Source organism: Cervus canadensis, chromosome 7 (assembly GCF_019320065.1).
Source record: "Cervus canadensis isolate Bull #8, Minnesota chromosome 7, ASM1932006v1, whole genome shotgun sequence".
NCBI classification, from domain to species: Eukaryota; Metazoa; Chordata; class Mammalia; order Artiodactyla; family Cervidae; genus Cervus; species Cervus canadensis.
Genome location: NC_057392.1, coordinates 43474862 through 43488110, shown reverse-complemented (window position 1 = coordinate 43488110; position 13249 = coordinate 43474862). Strand labels below are relative to the sequence as shown.

At 37.2% G+C, this 13249-nt stretch overlaps 1 protein-coding gene across 1 annotated transcript in view; it reads left to right on the top strand.

The window, feature by feature from the left end:
- KPNA1 (karyopherin subunit alpha 1) overlaps positions 1–8149 on the top strand; it is a 68065-nt gene extending 59916 nt beyond the window's left edge. The window contains exons 13-14 of the mRNA XM_043473136.1: positions 3079–3257; positions 4662–8149. Coding sequence (XP_043329071.1) covers positions 3079–3257; positions 4662–4849 — 367 coding nt within the window. The 3' untranslated portion in view covers positions 4850–8149. The remainder of the gene's footprint in view (positions 1–3078; positions 3258–4661) is intronic.
- The last annotated feature ends 5100 nt before the right edge of the window (positions 8150–13249 follow it).

The window sequence follows — 13249 nt, the reverse complement described above, 5'->3', positions numbered from 1 at the left end:
ATTGTAGTATTAATAGTTCAGTACGCAGTGATGGTGAAAATTACAGTAATAGCTGTAAGGACTTGGACTTCGTTTGCAATCCAGTGGTTAAGACGTCATGGGGTCACAGGAGTCGGACACGACTTAGCGACTAAACCACTGGAGAAAGACTACCCTCAATTTGGCAGCAAGTGACAACTGTCCTTAAGATTCTTTTTGTTTTCCCCTGATAGAAAAAGAAAACACTTGGAAGATGAAAATAATAAATTTTCTATTTAAATGTTAACGAAAAAAAAAAAAGACTTCACTGCTTCCACTGCAGGGCATATAGGTTTGATCCCTAGTGGAAACTAAAGATCCCACATGCTGTGTGAGCAAAATATATATATAATAGCTGTAGCAGTGAGGTACGGGTCTAAATATTGGAAAGAGATCTATAGGATTTGGTAACAGATTGAAAAGGAAAGGAAAGAGCTAAAGACTGAAGGAAAAAGTGACGCTGTTGATAAAAATTAGGACACAGAAGAAGCAAAATCCTGTCTTAAGAGAGATGGTTTAAGACACGGTGAGTTTGTTGCTCATCAGAAATTTTCTTAATGAAAGCCTTTCCTGACACAAAGCCACGTAGCATCAGTGATTGCTTTATCCAAGTGTTTGAAATACACCATTCATTGGAGCCAGTTCTAGACTTGAACCATGCTTTTCTCAAAGTGGTATGATTTTCCATCTCCTACCAGCCCAGCTCTCCTGGTCCTCTGTTTTGATGAAGGTTACTTTGTTTGGAGAAACTTCTATCAATAGTGAAACACCACTATGGTGGTCTTTAAGTCTCCAGAGATGAATGATTGCAGCAGAAAATAGCACCTTAAATTCCTCTGATCTTGTAAGGAGGTATAATTTAAATGGCTAGAATTTGGAACCCAGAGCTCATTTACCATGTTTGTGCAGATAAAATCTACTCACATCTTCAAAACTCTGAATTTACTTATTAGCACATTTTTTGGTAGTTTTAAAATAGTTTTAGTCAATATTTATTCATTTAATTATATACAAGTTCTAGAAGCTTTTTATAACTTAAAATTTGTTTTTAATCCTGAATCAAGTTTTCAGTACACTGGTTTTCATAATAAAAGATTTTACAACCAAACAGTATTACAAAAGTAATGAGGTTTTAAAAGAAAATACAAGGATTAGAGGTCACTGAACCAAGATTTCTAGTGGGGAGAGGAGATCACATCAGACATAGACCAGGATCAAGCTTGAGGACAATTTGGAGATTCTGAACAAGTCTCTGAAATATCCAATTGATGTTGCCTGTATAGGCCAGTGGAGTTTTAAGTGCAGACCATGTAAACATCTGTTTAATTAACTACTTTTAAAATTTTGGTGGCGTTTAATGACAGACTTAGTGTGGTTGCCAGATTTCTCTACTTGAGGAAACTGAGACACAGATCAGATAACTTGTCCAAAGTCATCCTGCTTATATGTAGCACAGCGGGTTATCTCTGGATGCTTTTTATTTTTCTTTATGTTTTTCTATGATTTTCAAATTTGCAGCAACTAATATAATCTAAGGAGGCTTTTTTTTTTTTTTTAAAGAGAAACTGAGAATTATATAGATATGTTGAAGGAATGGTTAACAGGTTTTAGTGACTAAAAACTGTGCTGTAAAGGAAGGGGAAATGGTCAGAAATGGCTTTAGGCCTATGTAGTCTGTATTTGAGTGACCTAGCCTGTCGAAGGACATATCATCTAAATTATCAGTAAATATTTAAATAAAATTATGCACGATACTATTAAATTCATTCCATAGTAAATAATAAAGCTAAATATGATATAAAACTTTAAAAAATTAAGGCTTTTAAAAGAAGAGAAAAATTGAGATGATAATAAAAGTTCCTGTATACTTTGTAAATTTATTTCTTCTAGTAAAGTCTTACTTTAGTATGGTTATATTTGTTACAGTAGAACCAGTATTGATACGTTATTAGCTTAAATTCATATTTTATATTGAGGATTATTATTTGTGTTGTACAGTTACAGATTTTGATGACTGTTTCCACCATTGTTGTATCATTCACTGCTCTAAAAGTCCCCTCTTCTTCACCTGTTCATCACTACACCCTTACCCCCTCCCTCAAATCCCTGGCAACCACTATTCTTTTCTGTTGCCTTTATAAAAGTTTTATACTTTCCAGAATGTTATGTATTTCGAATCATACAGTATGGAGTCTTTCCAGACTAGTTTCTTTCATTTAGCAATATGCATTTAAGGTCCCTTCACATCTTTTCATAGCTTGATAGCTCATTTTATTTTTATCACTGAATCCCTGGTGGCTCAGTGGTAAAGAATCCACCTGCCAATGCAGGAGACATGGGTTTGATCCCTAGGTGGGGAAGATCCCCTGGAGAAGGAAGTGGCAACCAACTCCAGTATTCTTGCCTGGGAAATCCCATGGACAGAGGAGCCTGGTGGGCTATAGTCCTTGGAGTTGCAAAAGAGTTGGACACAACTTTGTGATTATACAAGAACAGTATTCCATTGTCTGGATGCACTATAGTTTATTCATTCACCTGAGTTACGAATAAAACTCCTGTAGATATACTTGTACAGGTTTTTGTGTGGACATAAATTTTCATCACAATTGAGTAAATGTCTGGGGAGTGTGATTGCTGGGTCATATGAAAAGCTTTCTTTAAAAAAAAAAAACTGCCAAGGTGTTTTTCACTGTGGTTATCTTATTTTCTATTCCTACCAGCAAAAAATGAGATGTCGTCTCAAGCAAAATAAAAAGGATGTTGTTTCTCCACATCCTTGTCAGCATGTGGTGGTGTCAGTGTTTTAGATTTTATCCATTTTAACAGGTGTGGGGTCATCGGTTTTGATTTATAGCCTCCCAGTGACACATGCTGGGTGTCTTTTCGTGTTTATTTGCTATCAGTGTCTCTTGGACTTTTTTGGACAAGGTGTAGGTTGTATGGTTGAACGAGTGCCTACTTTTATTTCTTCAATGAATTTGAGGATTTCCCTTCCACCAATTTCACTGAAGTTTTATGAAATTAAAAGCTTTGTGTGACTAAATTGTTCTATCAATTTAGGTACCTCGTAGAACTGGGCTGTATCAAGCCACTCTGTGATCTCCTCACAGTCATGGACTCTAAGATTGTACAGGTTGCCCTAAATGGCTTGGAAAATATCCTGAGGCTTGGAGAACAAGAAGCCAAAAGGAATGGCAGTGGCATTAATCCTTACTGTGCTTTGATTGAAGAAGCTTATGGTAAGCGAGATTAATTGATGTCCTGAAATTATTTTTTTCTTTTTTCTCCGTGCTTTTTGGCCTGTTCACACCTGTCATTAGCAAACTCATACAAAAAATTTCTCCTATAAATATTTGGCATGCAGGATTGGAAAACAGATGCATTGTAGATGTGAAGAGAAGCAAATATCCTAAGTTTAGCCCTTTTTACATTGGACTGTTAGGATCTTTTATTCCCTGATGCTGCCCACCATTATGATACTTCTGTATTCTTACTAGTACATCTGAACCTCAAGAGCACCCGTATCTACTATAGACAACATCCCATTCCACTCCTTTTCTAAGATATTAGAGTTCTGATTTTGCATTGCATTTCCCAGTTCCTGTGCTCCTAACTGTAAAGATTTCTAGAGTTTCATTAGAAACAGTAGAGTCACTATCTGCCTTTTGGTTTCCTCATTCTTCCAATCTCAGTTCTAACTGTACTTTTAATCATTGGTTTACCATTGTACTTTATAACTTTTATGTTCCCTAAGTGATTTTCATGTATAGCCACTATTGAAAACCACTGCTCTAAGGTCTGTTTATTCCTGAGATTGGAATTAGGGGTCATAGGGCACAGTTATCTTCAGATTTATCAGATAATGCAGAATTGTTTTCCAAAATGACTTTAACAGTTTACCACTTTTTAAAAGGCTTGATTATAAAAACTATATTCTTGCTTAGTGTAAGAAATTTTGAAATGTATAAAAAGACAAATGTTCCTTTACCTAGATATTTTGCTATAGAAGATAAATCTTGTTAATTTTTGGATGTGTGTGTATATATATGTGGTTTTTAATATGTATATGTACTTTTTTTTTTCTGAGCACTGTTAATATTTATTTCCAGTATTGCTGTAGCCATTAGATTGCTTATAAGCTGTAGGTAAAAGAAAGCCTAGCTCAGATGTATTAAACTTAGTAAAGGGAGTATGTGTTGGCTAGTTTTTCTGGTTGGACTTCTTCCTTAAAGCAGTATAAATTGATTCTGGCTGATTGATTTATGGATGTTACACCTTTGTTGAAATAATATTGGTTAGCTCAGAGCCTGGGTAGATAGAACTAGAGCTCAGAGTAAACTTAGGCCACAGACACAGTCCAATAGGAAGACTTCTGCTACTGGCCTTAGGCATAGGATGATACGACTGTTACAGAAATTGCTGCTTCTGGGAACTCACTGTTGCTTGTACACATGTTTAAGATGTCAGTTTGCAATACTTCTATTCAGTTGTAACTGGAGGAATATTTTCTGTGTTGTTGCAAAATGCTTATGAGAAGTAAGTAAAGAATCTTCCTTTACATCAGAAAAACAAACATGGCAAAATACAGTTCTATTAAAATTTCTAACAGGTGTATAACAGATTTTTAAAATTCTTCATTTTAGGCCTGGATAAAATTGAATTCTTACAGAGTCATGAAAACCAAGAGATCTACCAGAAGGCCTTTGATCTTATTGAGCATTACTTTGGGACCGAGGATGAGGACAGCAGCATCGCACCCCAGGTTGACCTCAGCCAGCAGCAGTACATCTTCCAGCAGTGTGAGGCACCTATGGAAGGTTTCCAGCTTTGAAGCAATCTCTGCTTTCATGTCCCTGTGTCAGACCAGGCTACCCAGTCAAGTCCTCTTGTGGAGCCCACAGTCCTCATGGAGCTAACTTCTCAAATGTTTTCCATAATACTGTTTGCGCTCATTTGCTTGCCTTGCGCACCTGCTCTCTTACACACATCTGGAAAACCTTTGGCTCTCTGTGGTGGAATACCCTTCTAATAAAAGGGTAATAACCAGAACGGCCCACTCTGTTATGGAAAACCCTAGGCTTTCGAGATCCGCACTTACATATTATAGAGTCATGGGAATATACACATGTTAATGTGGCTCCCTTTTTTTTTGTGGGGGAAAAAGAGGACTCCTCATTCCCTTTAATGTGGGAAAAAATACTGACATTAAAAGATGAGACTAAATCTTTACTTTGAATTTCACACAACTACTTGCAACAAGGGAGATGTTTAGACCTGTTGTGTACTTCAGAGTACTTTTCATGAGTTCTTCCACAGTGAACCCTTGGATTAACTGGTGGCTTTTTCTAGCCAAATTTGCATTAATCCTTACTGAGATTGGATGGTTTTCTTTCCTCTATTGACGCTATTCTTCACAGATAGTAAACCATCCGCTCCCTCACCTTCAGCCTTCAGTGAATGTGCTTCTAGTTGTCAGGAATGCTGAAGAATTAACACTTTGACTCTTAAATGTGATAACTGGTTTGAAGATTCCCTTAGAGCAGAAAGGAGAAGAGGGGCACATATTAATTTGTATGGCTATTGCTTCTCTTTGGTCTTAACGTGTCTTAGGATTTGGAAGTGATACAGTTCTAATACTGGTATGAAGATTTAGAATCCTTAGTGATCAAAACCGTATCCTGTAATTCAATAAAAAAGTTAAAAACAGAAAAGGAAAAAAAAAACCTCTGATTTTCCCAAACTTAACCAGTGTGACTAGGGCTGTTTCTGCATTAAAACAAATGTTTCAGGCTTTGTGGTCCTGATCAAGGTCCTCGTTAAATTGGAGTTCACCTTAGGTGCTGTTCCCTTCTGTGACTGGCAAATAATATATGCTTCTAAAGGTTACTTAGGGATTGTTTTTTTTCCTTAGTTAGCTGCAGCTGGATTCTAGTGTATTCATGCTGCGCATAAGTAGCATCCTTATTTTCAGGACCATCTTCTGGACAGACCTGTTTAACCCAAATAAGGGCAGTGATCTTTTTCTTATAACCTCATTGTTCCCTAATCATTTCATCTCCTACTAGTACTGCCCAGTCAAGTCCCTTCCATAAAATAAAAAGTTTCTACCTTCTGGCTCATTTAATGACTACAACCTCTACCTACAAATGGCGCTTCCAGTACTGTCTTCAGTGATCCACATTTGTGCTCGGACTGGAATGAGAAAAATAAGCTTAATTGCCAAGAGAACTGCAACTGAGTTCAATACGACTTCTTGGTGCTAGTTGGCCATCTTGACTCAATGTTGGGACACATTATCAGAGAAGATTTTTTGTTGATGTGCTGTTCAAAATGAATTCTGAAGGAAAAGTTGCTCACTTCTTTTTCAGAGAATATCCTTTTAAACCTCTTTAATCTTGTCCTCTTCTAGAATTCATTATAACCCCAAAAGTGTAACTATTTGAAAGTTCCCCTGACAAGCTGTTATATCTCTGGTAAATCCTGCTGAACATTAGGGATATTCAGAGCTTTCATACCTCATCATGTTGTTTAAACCGCCAACTGATGTGATCTGATTTAAACTTTAATAAGAAATCCACTTCATTCAAAATAGAAAGATACAAAGACAAAGAACATTTATCAGCCAAGTGTGTGACGCATTCTTCGCATCTAGTCTGTAGTTGTGTCTGTACTCTGGAATGGATACCGTCTGCTGATGTCTGTTATTGATGGAGCAGCCACTGCAAAACTAGTCAACTCCGTCTATAACTGTTACTTTTTCTAGTGCTGCTTTGTGCTGAAAGAACATTTTAGTTTATTGCACTTGACCTGTAAAAGACTTTGATTCTTTGTAATTTTAGGGACAAATTAGGTGGTTAATTTAAAGAAAAACTTTCAATGTTGCCTTTACATCATATTAAAATATAACTTCTTTCAGAAGGGTATAAAGCACCGAGTCATAGTAAAACTCTTGTTTTTAGCTTTGACATTTTTTGTGGCTGAGTTTTTTTAAATTGTAAATTACTGATAACGTCATTTCTCTAGGATGTTTTAAATCATGTCCCTTCTATTGGATAATTTAAAAAATTTCAGCTTGTTTTGATAAATCAATTTGAATGGGGAAAATATAGAACGAAGTTTCCCCAAATTAGCGAGCAAAGCATACACTGGGAATTTTTGTTAGCAATTGCAGGTGTCTCAATGAATGAAGTAAAACAAAATCCATTTAACTAATGTGGTCTATTGTCTGTCTTAAACAAGAGGAATTTATCTTGCTCCTGTCCTAGAATTTCATGAGCCATGAGATAGCTAATTTTTTCTTGCAGTAAGTTTTTTAAATATAAAAGTTGGAATTGATTAAAAGTTAAATCCCATCATAACTGTTGGAACTGATAAAGCAGCCTTTTTAGTAACAGAAGGACATTTTAGAAGATAGCTGTTAAAAGTCCTATTTTTAGTTCTCTACCTGGCAGATTGTGTTAATTTACTTTCACTGAGATGTTATTCATTACAAAAGCATGCTAATTTCAACACAGGAAAACTCTTTTGCAGTTTTATATGCTGCTCTGGGGGAAAGTGGCTTGATTTTCCTTTCTCCTTTTTTATTTCCTCCTCTAAACTTTCAGTGTATTCTTTGAAATAAGAACTTCAGTTGGGGGGTGCGGGGGAAGCATTGATAACATTTGGGATGTAAAGACACTTTGTATCTGAAGGATCAGCAGGTAGATATGTGTTAGACTGAAAGACACCTAGAAAGGTAAAGATGATAGGTATGAAGAATGTGAGATTTAGGAGACACAGTTCTCCATGGAACACTTTATGTTGTCACTAAGTAATTAGAACCCTTTTACACTTCTTCAACTGTACTGTTTTTGAAAATTCTGTTGCCCTAGGATTGTACCTTCCGTCTGCCAGATAAAGCTGAACGGACTCTGGGTTTTTCATCGTTATTGTCACAGATATAAACTTTTGACAGTTACCCCATAATAAATCTGAATTATCCCAGATTGTTGCTGATTTTGCATAAGAAAAAATATGTTGTATATTTTATTAAGCAGACTTTGTCAGCTGTCTGTTGTACATGGCCACCCACGGGCAACTAAGAATTTACTTCTCCAGTGCTAAATAAATATTTCAGTTATTTAACCCCCCCCCCAATTTGAGGTTGCATTATGAAAGTTTTCCTCAGCTTAAAGAATTTTTCATTTTGTGAACATTTTAATACCAAGAGGCAAGTCATTATAGCTGTTTAAGGGCTTGGGACTTTCTGCATATATTGGAAACTGTGATGTCTAAGGATGATTTTCAGTAAAGAGGGGATCCACTTTTAGGAAGAAGTATTATTTGCTTTTCATGTTTACTATGTTCTACCTCCTACATTCCAAAATTTGCTCAGACAGGTGTACCTATTGTGGAAGTCTCATCTGAGTTTTTTGCCATCTGAAGCTGTTAGCTTCTGTTAGAACCATTTTTTCCTTCTGTTATGAGGTAAGCAGAGTAAATATATATATCTACCCAGTTGAGAAATATTTGTGGCTACCTTTTTCTGTCATCAGAAGTTAAAGTTTGTGTGTGTGTGTGTGTGTGTGTGTATTTTTAAAGTAATTGAAGACTTGACTTTACACTTTGCAGATGTGGCACTACTAGTCCAGTAAGTCTGTTCTAATTTGGATAATATTCTGTAACGTGCTTTATTGTCAGGAAAAGGTAGTAACAGTGGGTACCAGAGCATCATAAAGAAGGTGTGATAAAACAAATACCACTATATGCTGATTTTTAAAATATCAGATTGCTGCCGGACATAAAATTCATCTGGAAGTTTGGAGTAAGGAGAAAGGATTAAGGGTAGATGAAGTTCCATTCTGTTTTCAGCTAGGAGTAGACAAAGAAATCCTAGTCTGTTTTCTTACAGGTCAGATAAAGGGAACTAGTCTTTATTTGAACCACTTTTGTCTTACAGGTGCCTGGTTAAGGACTTGCACTTTTTCTCATTTAATCCTCTTAACTGCCTCTTTGAGGTGGATAATTTGTCATTATGGTGACAAAATCAAGACTTATGAGAATTTACTTTGCCTCAAGGTCACAACCCTTAGTCACTGCCAAAGGTGGGGGAAAGCCCTGCAGTTTGTTTCTTGAAGAAAGCAGCAGTCACAAGTATTCTGTGCTAAGAATTCCCAGAACAGGACATGGCAGCCACAGCTGGGCCAAGTTACTTGTTTTGTTGGACCATTCTTTCTTATTCTTATCAGCACCTTGAAATGACTAAATCAAGTATGAACTGCTTTTAGGCTACACAATCCGGAATGTAGAGACTCAATCCAAACATCTCTCCTCTTCGGTGGTGCTAAAATTCTCTATGACTTGACAAGTTAAAAATAACATGATTCATTGAGTTTAGCAGCATAATGGCTAAACTCAGAAACATGTTTCCAGTCAACAAATTCAAATGTAGAAAGTACTGACACAGAGGGAAAAGGCTTTGGAATGAAGAATGTTGCCATAGAAAGCAGTGCCACCCATGGATGTGAATTTAACACAGCTGACTTCCTAAAGGATTATCAACCCAAGGAGTGTCCAAAGTTTAAAAAATGACCTTTTAATGTATGTTATGTTCTGCTTACCTCGTCATTTTGACCACTCTATGTCCTTTTTCAAAGTGTTTTTACACTTTGATTTGGAATGGTTCTAATGATTCTTTGTACTTGAATGTGGTTGGTTAGGCCATGGATGAGTGCCTTGCACACAGTAGACATTCAATAAATGTTAAATGACTGAAGGAATGTGCATCTATGTGATATTAGTAAAGGGTATTGGGCTTCCCTGATAGCTCAGTTGGTAAAGAATCTGCCAGCAATGCAGGAGACCCTGGTTTGATCCCTGGGTTGGGAAGATCCCCTGGAGAAGGGATAGGCTACCCACTCCAGTATTCTTGGGCTTCCCTTGTGGCTCAGCTGGTAAAAAAATCTGCCGGCAATGTGGGAGACCTGGGTTTGATCCCTGGGTTGGGAAGACCCCCTGGAGAAGGGAAAGGCTACCCACTCCAGTATTCTGGCATGGAGAGTTCCATGGACTGTATAGTCCATGGGGTCACAAGGAGTCAGACAAGACTGAGTGACTTCCACTTGGTTACAAAAGAAAGCTCAAAGGAATTCCTTTATGCTGCTGTTTGAAACCAGGATGAACAACTCTTAAAGCTAGCGTCTCAGCATGTGTTTTATATGTAGTTCCCTTTCTGGCGACATAATTTGACCTTAAGTTTACAAAACCAAACACTGCCCTAACACAAGTTTTGTTACATAAAGAAAAAAAACCAAAGCTCGAAAATGCCTTCTCAGAAAGTTAATGGGTATATTTTAAAGGGTAACTAATATTACCAACCCCATGTTTATATATACACCAGAAATAGCTCATCAATCTCTTTTGGCATACTCTTAAGAAGAAAAAAATTTTTGGCCGATTATATCCAACGAATGTGGAAGCTCGTGGTTGCCTTAGACTACTAAATTTTTCATCTTTATACATTGCTTATATTGCTGCATGAGAATATTTTCTTTATGCATTCTTCCAATTTAAGTGGCCAATCAGTAGAAACAGAAAGATGTATTTATTCACTGTCATTGCTTCTCTACCATTTTTGAGAGATTTCACTGACCAGGTATTTTCTGAAAACAAAACAGTCTTAAAACAGTCTTAGTTCCTGCAGACTACATGATCATCCAGTTGGGTTTACAAATTTATTAAAGCTTGCTTAGATGACTGTTGCCCTATTTCATTCACCATTTTGGAAAAAATATTCTAATTTTAAAATCAGTATGTGGTCATTTCTGTGATTTTGAATCGTTTTCCAAAGAATAAAATTACTCTCTAAATTCCTTTATCTATACCCACTTAACTTGAGGAAGCCAAAGGAGCCCAGAGGGTGTCAGTATGGATCACTGCCTTATTTAACACACTTGGGCCCAGCATTATTTATGGGTAAATAGAAACCCAGAAGGCCACAATAATGGAGAGGGATCTAGACAGGTTGGATTGCAAATTAGCATACAGAGTGTAGAATCTTTCACGATTAACTTTTGATGATGAGAGCCCTCTTGGGAAGTCCACACTGAATGTTTTGGTTTGCTGAGGGCAGTCCTAGTTTTTAAATCAACACCTGTTAATTATTTTAGTGCCCTCTTTCACTTTAAAAAAGTTTAGATAAGTTATATGGCCACCCCATATTTAGCCCCTCACTCCAGTACTCTTGCCTGGAAAATCCCATGGACGGAGGAGCCTGGTGGGCTACAGTCCACGGGGTCTCAAAGAGTTGGACATGACTGAGCGACTTCACTTTCACGCATTGGAGAAGGAAACGGCATCCCACTCCAGTGTTCTTGCCTGGGGAATCCCAGGGGCGGCGGAGCCTGGTGGGCTGCCGTCTATGGGGTCGCACAGAGTCGGACATGACTGAAGCGACTTAGCAGCAGCAGCAGCAGCAGCATGTTTAGCCCAAAGAGATTTTCATATATTTAAATTGTTGGTGGTCTTAAGCAACTGGGTATGTTCAGAGTTCAATTATGCTTGATTTCTGAGGTCTGGATTTGGCAATCAGACTTACTATGAAGGAAGTCGGTTAAGTCGTTCTGTAGTATAGAAATCACCCCCAGGCCATGTTAAGGTTTAGCACATATACCTACCCTCCCAATTTTTTTTAATATAAAAAAAATGACCCATTTGTGGCAGTATTTCTTTGTGTCTGTCTTTTTAATTTAAAAAAGTCCTACAATGTTGTGCTTAGTTTTGCCATACAACATTGTTTACAATAGGCAGGGCATGGCAACCTAGTTGTCCATCAACTGACGAATGGATAAAGAAGATGTGGTAAATATATACAATGGAATATTACTCAGTCATTAAAAAAGAACAGATGTAGGTCAGTTCTAGTGAGGGGGATGAACCTAGAGCCTACTATACGTAGTGAAGTAAGTCAAAAAGAGAAAAACAAATACTGTATATTAACGAATATATGTGGCAATATTTCTACTTAGACTAGCTCCAACTTCACTGGATGGCAAGAAGCATAAACCTTTCAACCACAGATGAGACTTTCAGTTCTAAAACTTTTAGGGGAAATTTAAAGAAACGTTAATGGGAGAGAAACTTACAAAATCACTTTTATCTGGTGAAGACTAAACATAGTAAAAAGAGAAATTAAAAACAGGACCGAGTAAAGAACATTTCTTGTGTGTTAGTCGCTCAGTCATGTCTGACTCTGTGACCCTAATATGGACTGTAGCCCACCAGGCTACTCTGTTCATGGGATTCTCCAGGCAAGACACTGGAGTGGGTAGCCATTCCCTTCTCCAGGGATATCTTCCCAACCCAGGGATCGTACCCGAGTCTCCTGCATTGCAGGCTGATTTTTTGCTGTCTGAGCCACCAGGGAAGAACTTTGCTTGAAGAGTCCCAAATACAAATCTCCAGTTACGGTTTCAGTCATTTTGGATTTACTTATATTAGTATTCCCTGTTCCTACACACTCCACAGTTGCTGATGCTCACCTCTTCCCAAGGAAGTAAACTATTATACTCTTTGTTCTAATTTATAATGAGTACAATATCAGGACTATATGTGAGTGTTAGAACATGACTAATGAATAAAGATTTAACTAGTTATATTCATAGCTTTTTCTTTACATGAGTTCTGGATACTATTCATACAACATTCCAGATACTGAAAAATGAATAATGGAAATTTCGCCACTGAAATTTTAAGAAAATCTGATGAAAAATTATTTCTGGATATTCCTGTCAACACATTCTTAATTGTGTGCCCCCTTATACCTCATGCTTGTGACATTTCTAGTGGGCTAAATATACTCCAGTACCAACACCCATCCTAGCTCTCATACCATGTGTTCACCTTGTTTTAATTACTCAATGGACATGAATCTGAGCAAATTCCAGGAGATGGTGAAGGAAAGGGAAGCCTGGAATGCTGCAGTCCACGGAGCTGCAAAGACTCAGACATGACTTAGCAACTAAACAACAATTTCCTTTCTTTACTCTGTGTTGGAAAAATACAGATTTACTTATATTCTTTGAAACAAAGCCTATGCTTTATTCTGTGAAGCGCTTTTAAATTTTTAAATGAATTTAGTGTTTCTAAGCTTCCCAGTAAAAAAATCACACTAACCTTATCAAATAGGAGGAAAGAAGAGGCAGGAGGTGTTTAATCAGTTTAAAATAATTGTATAAAAACGGATGCTCCAAAC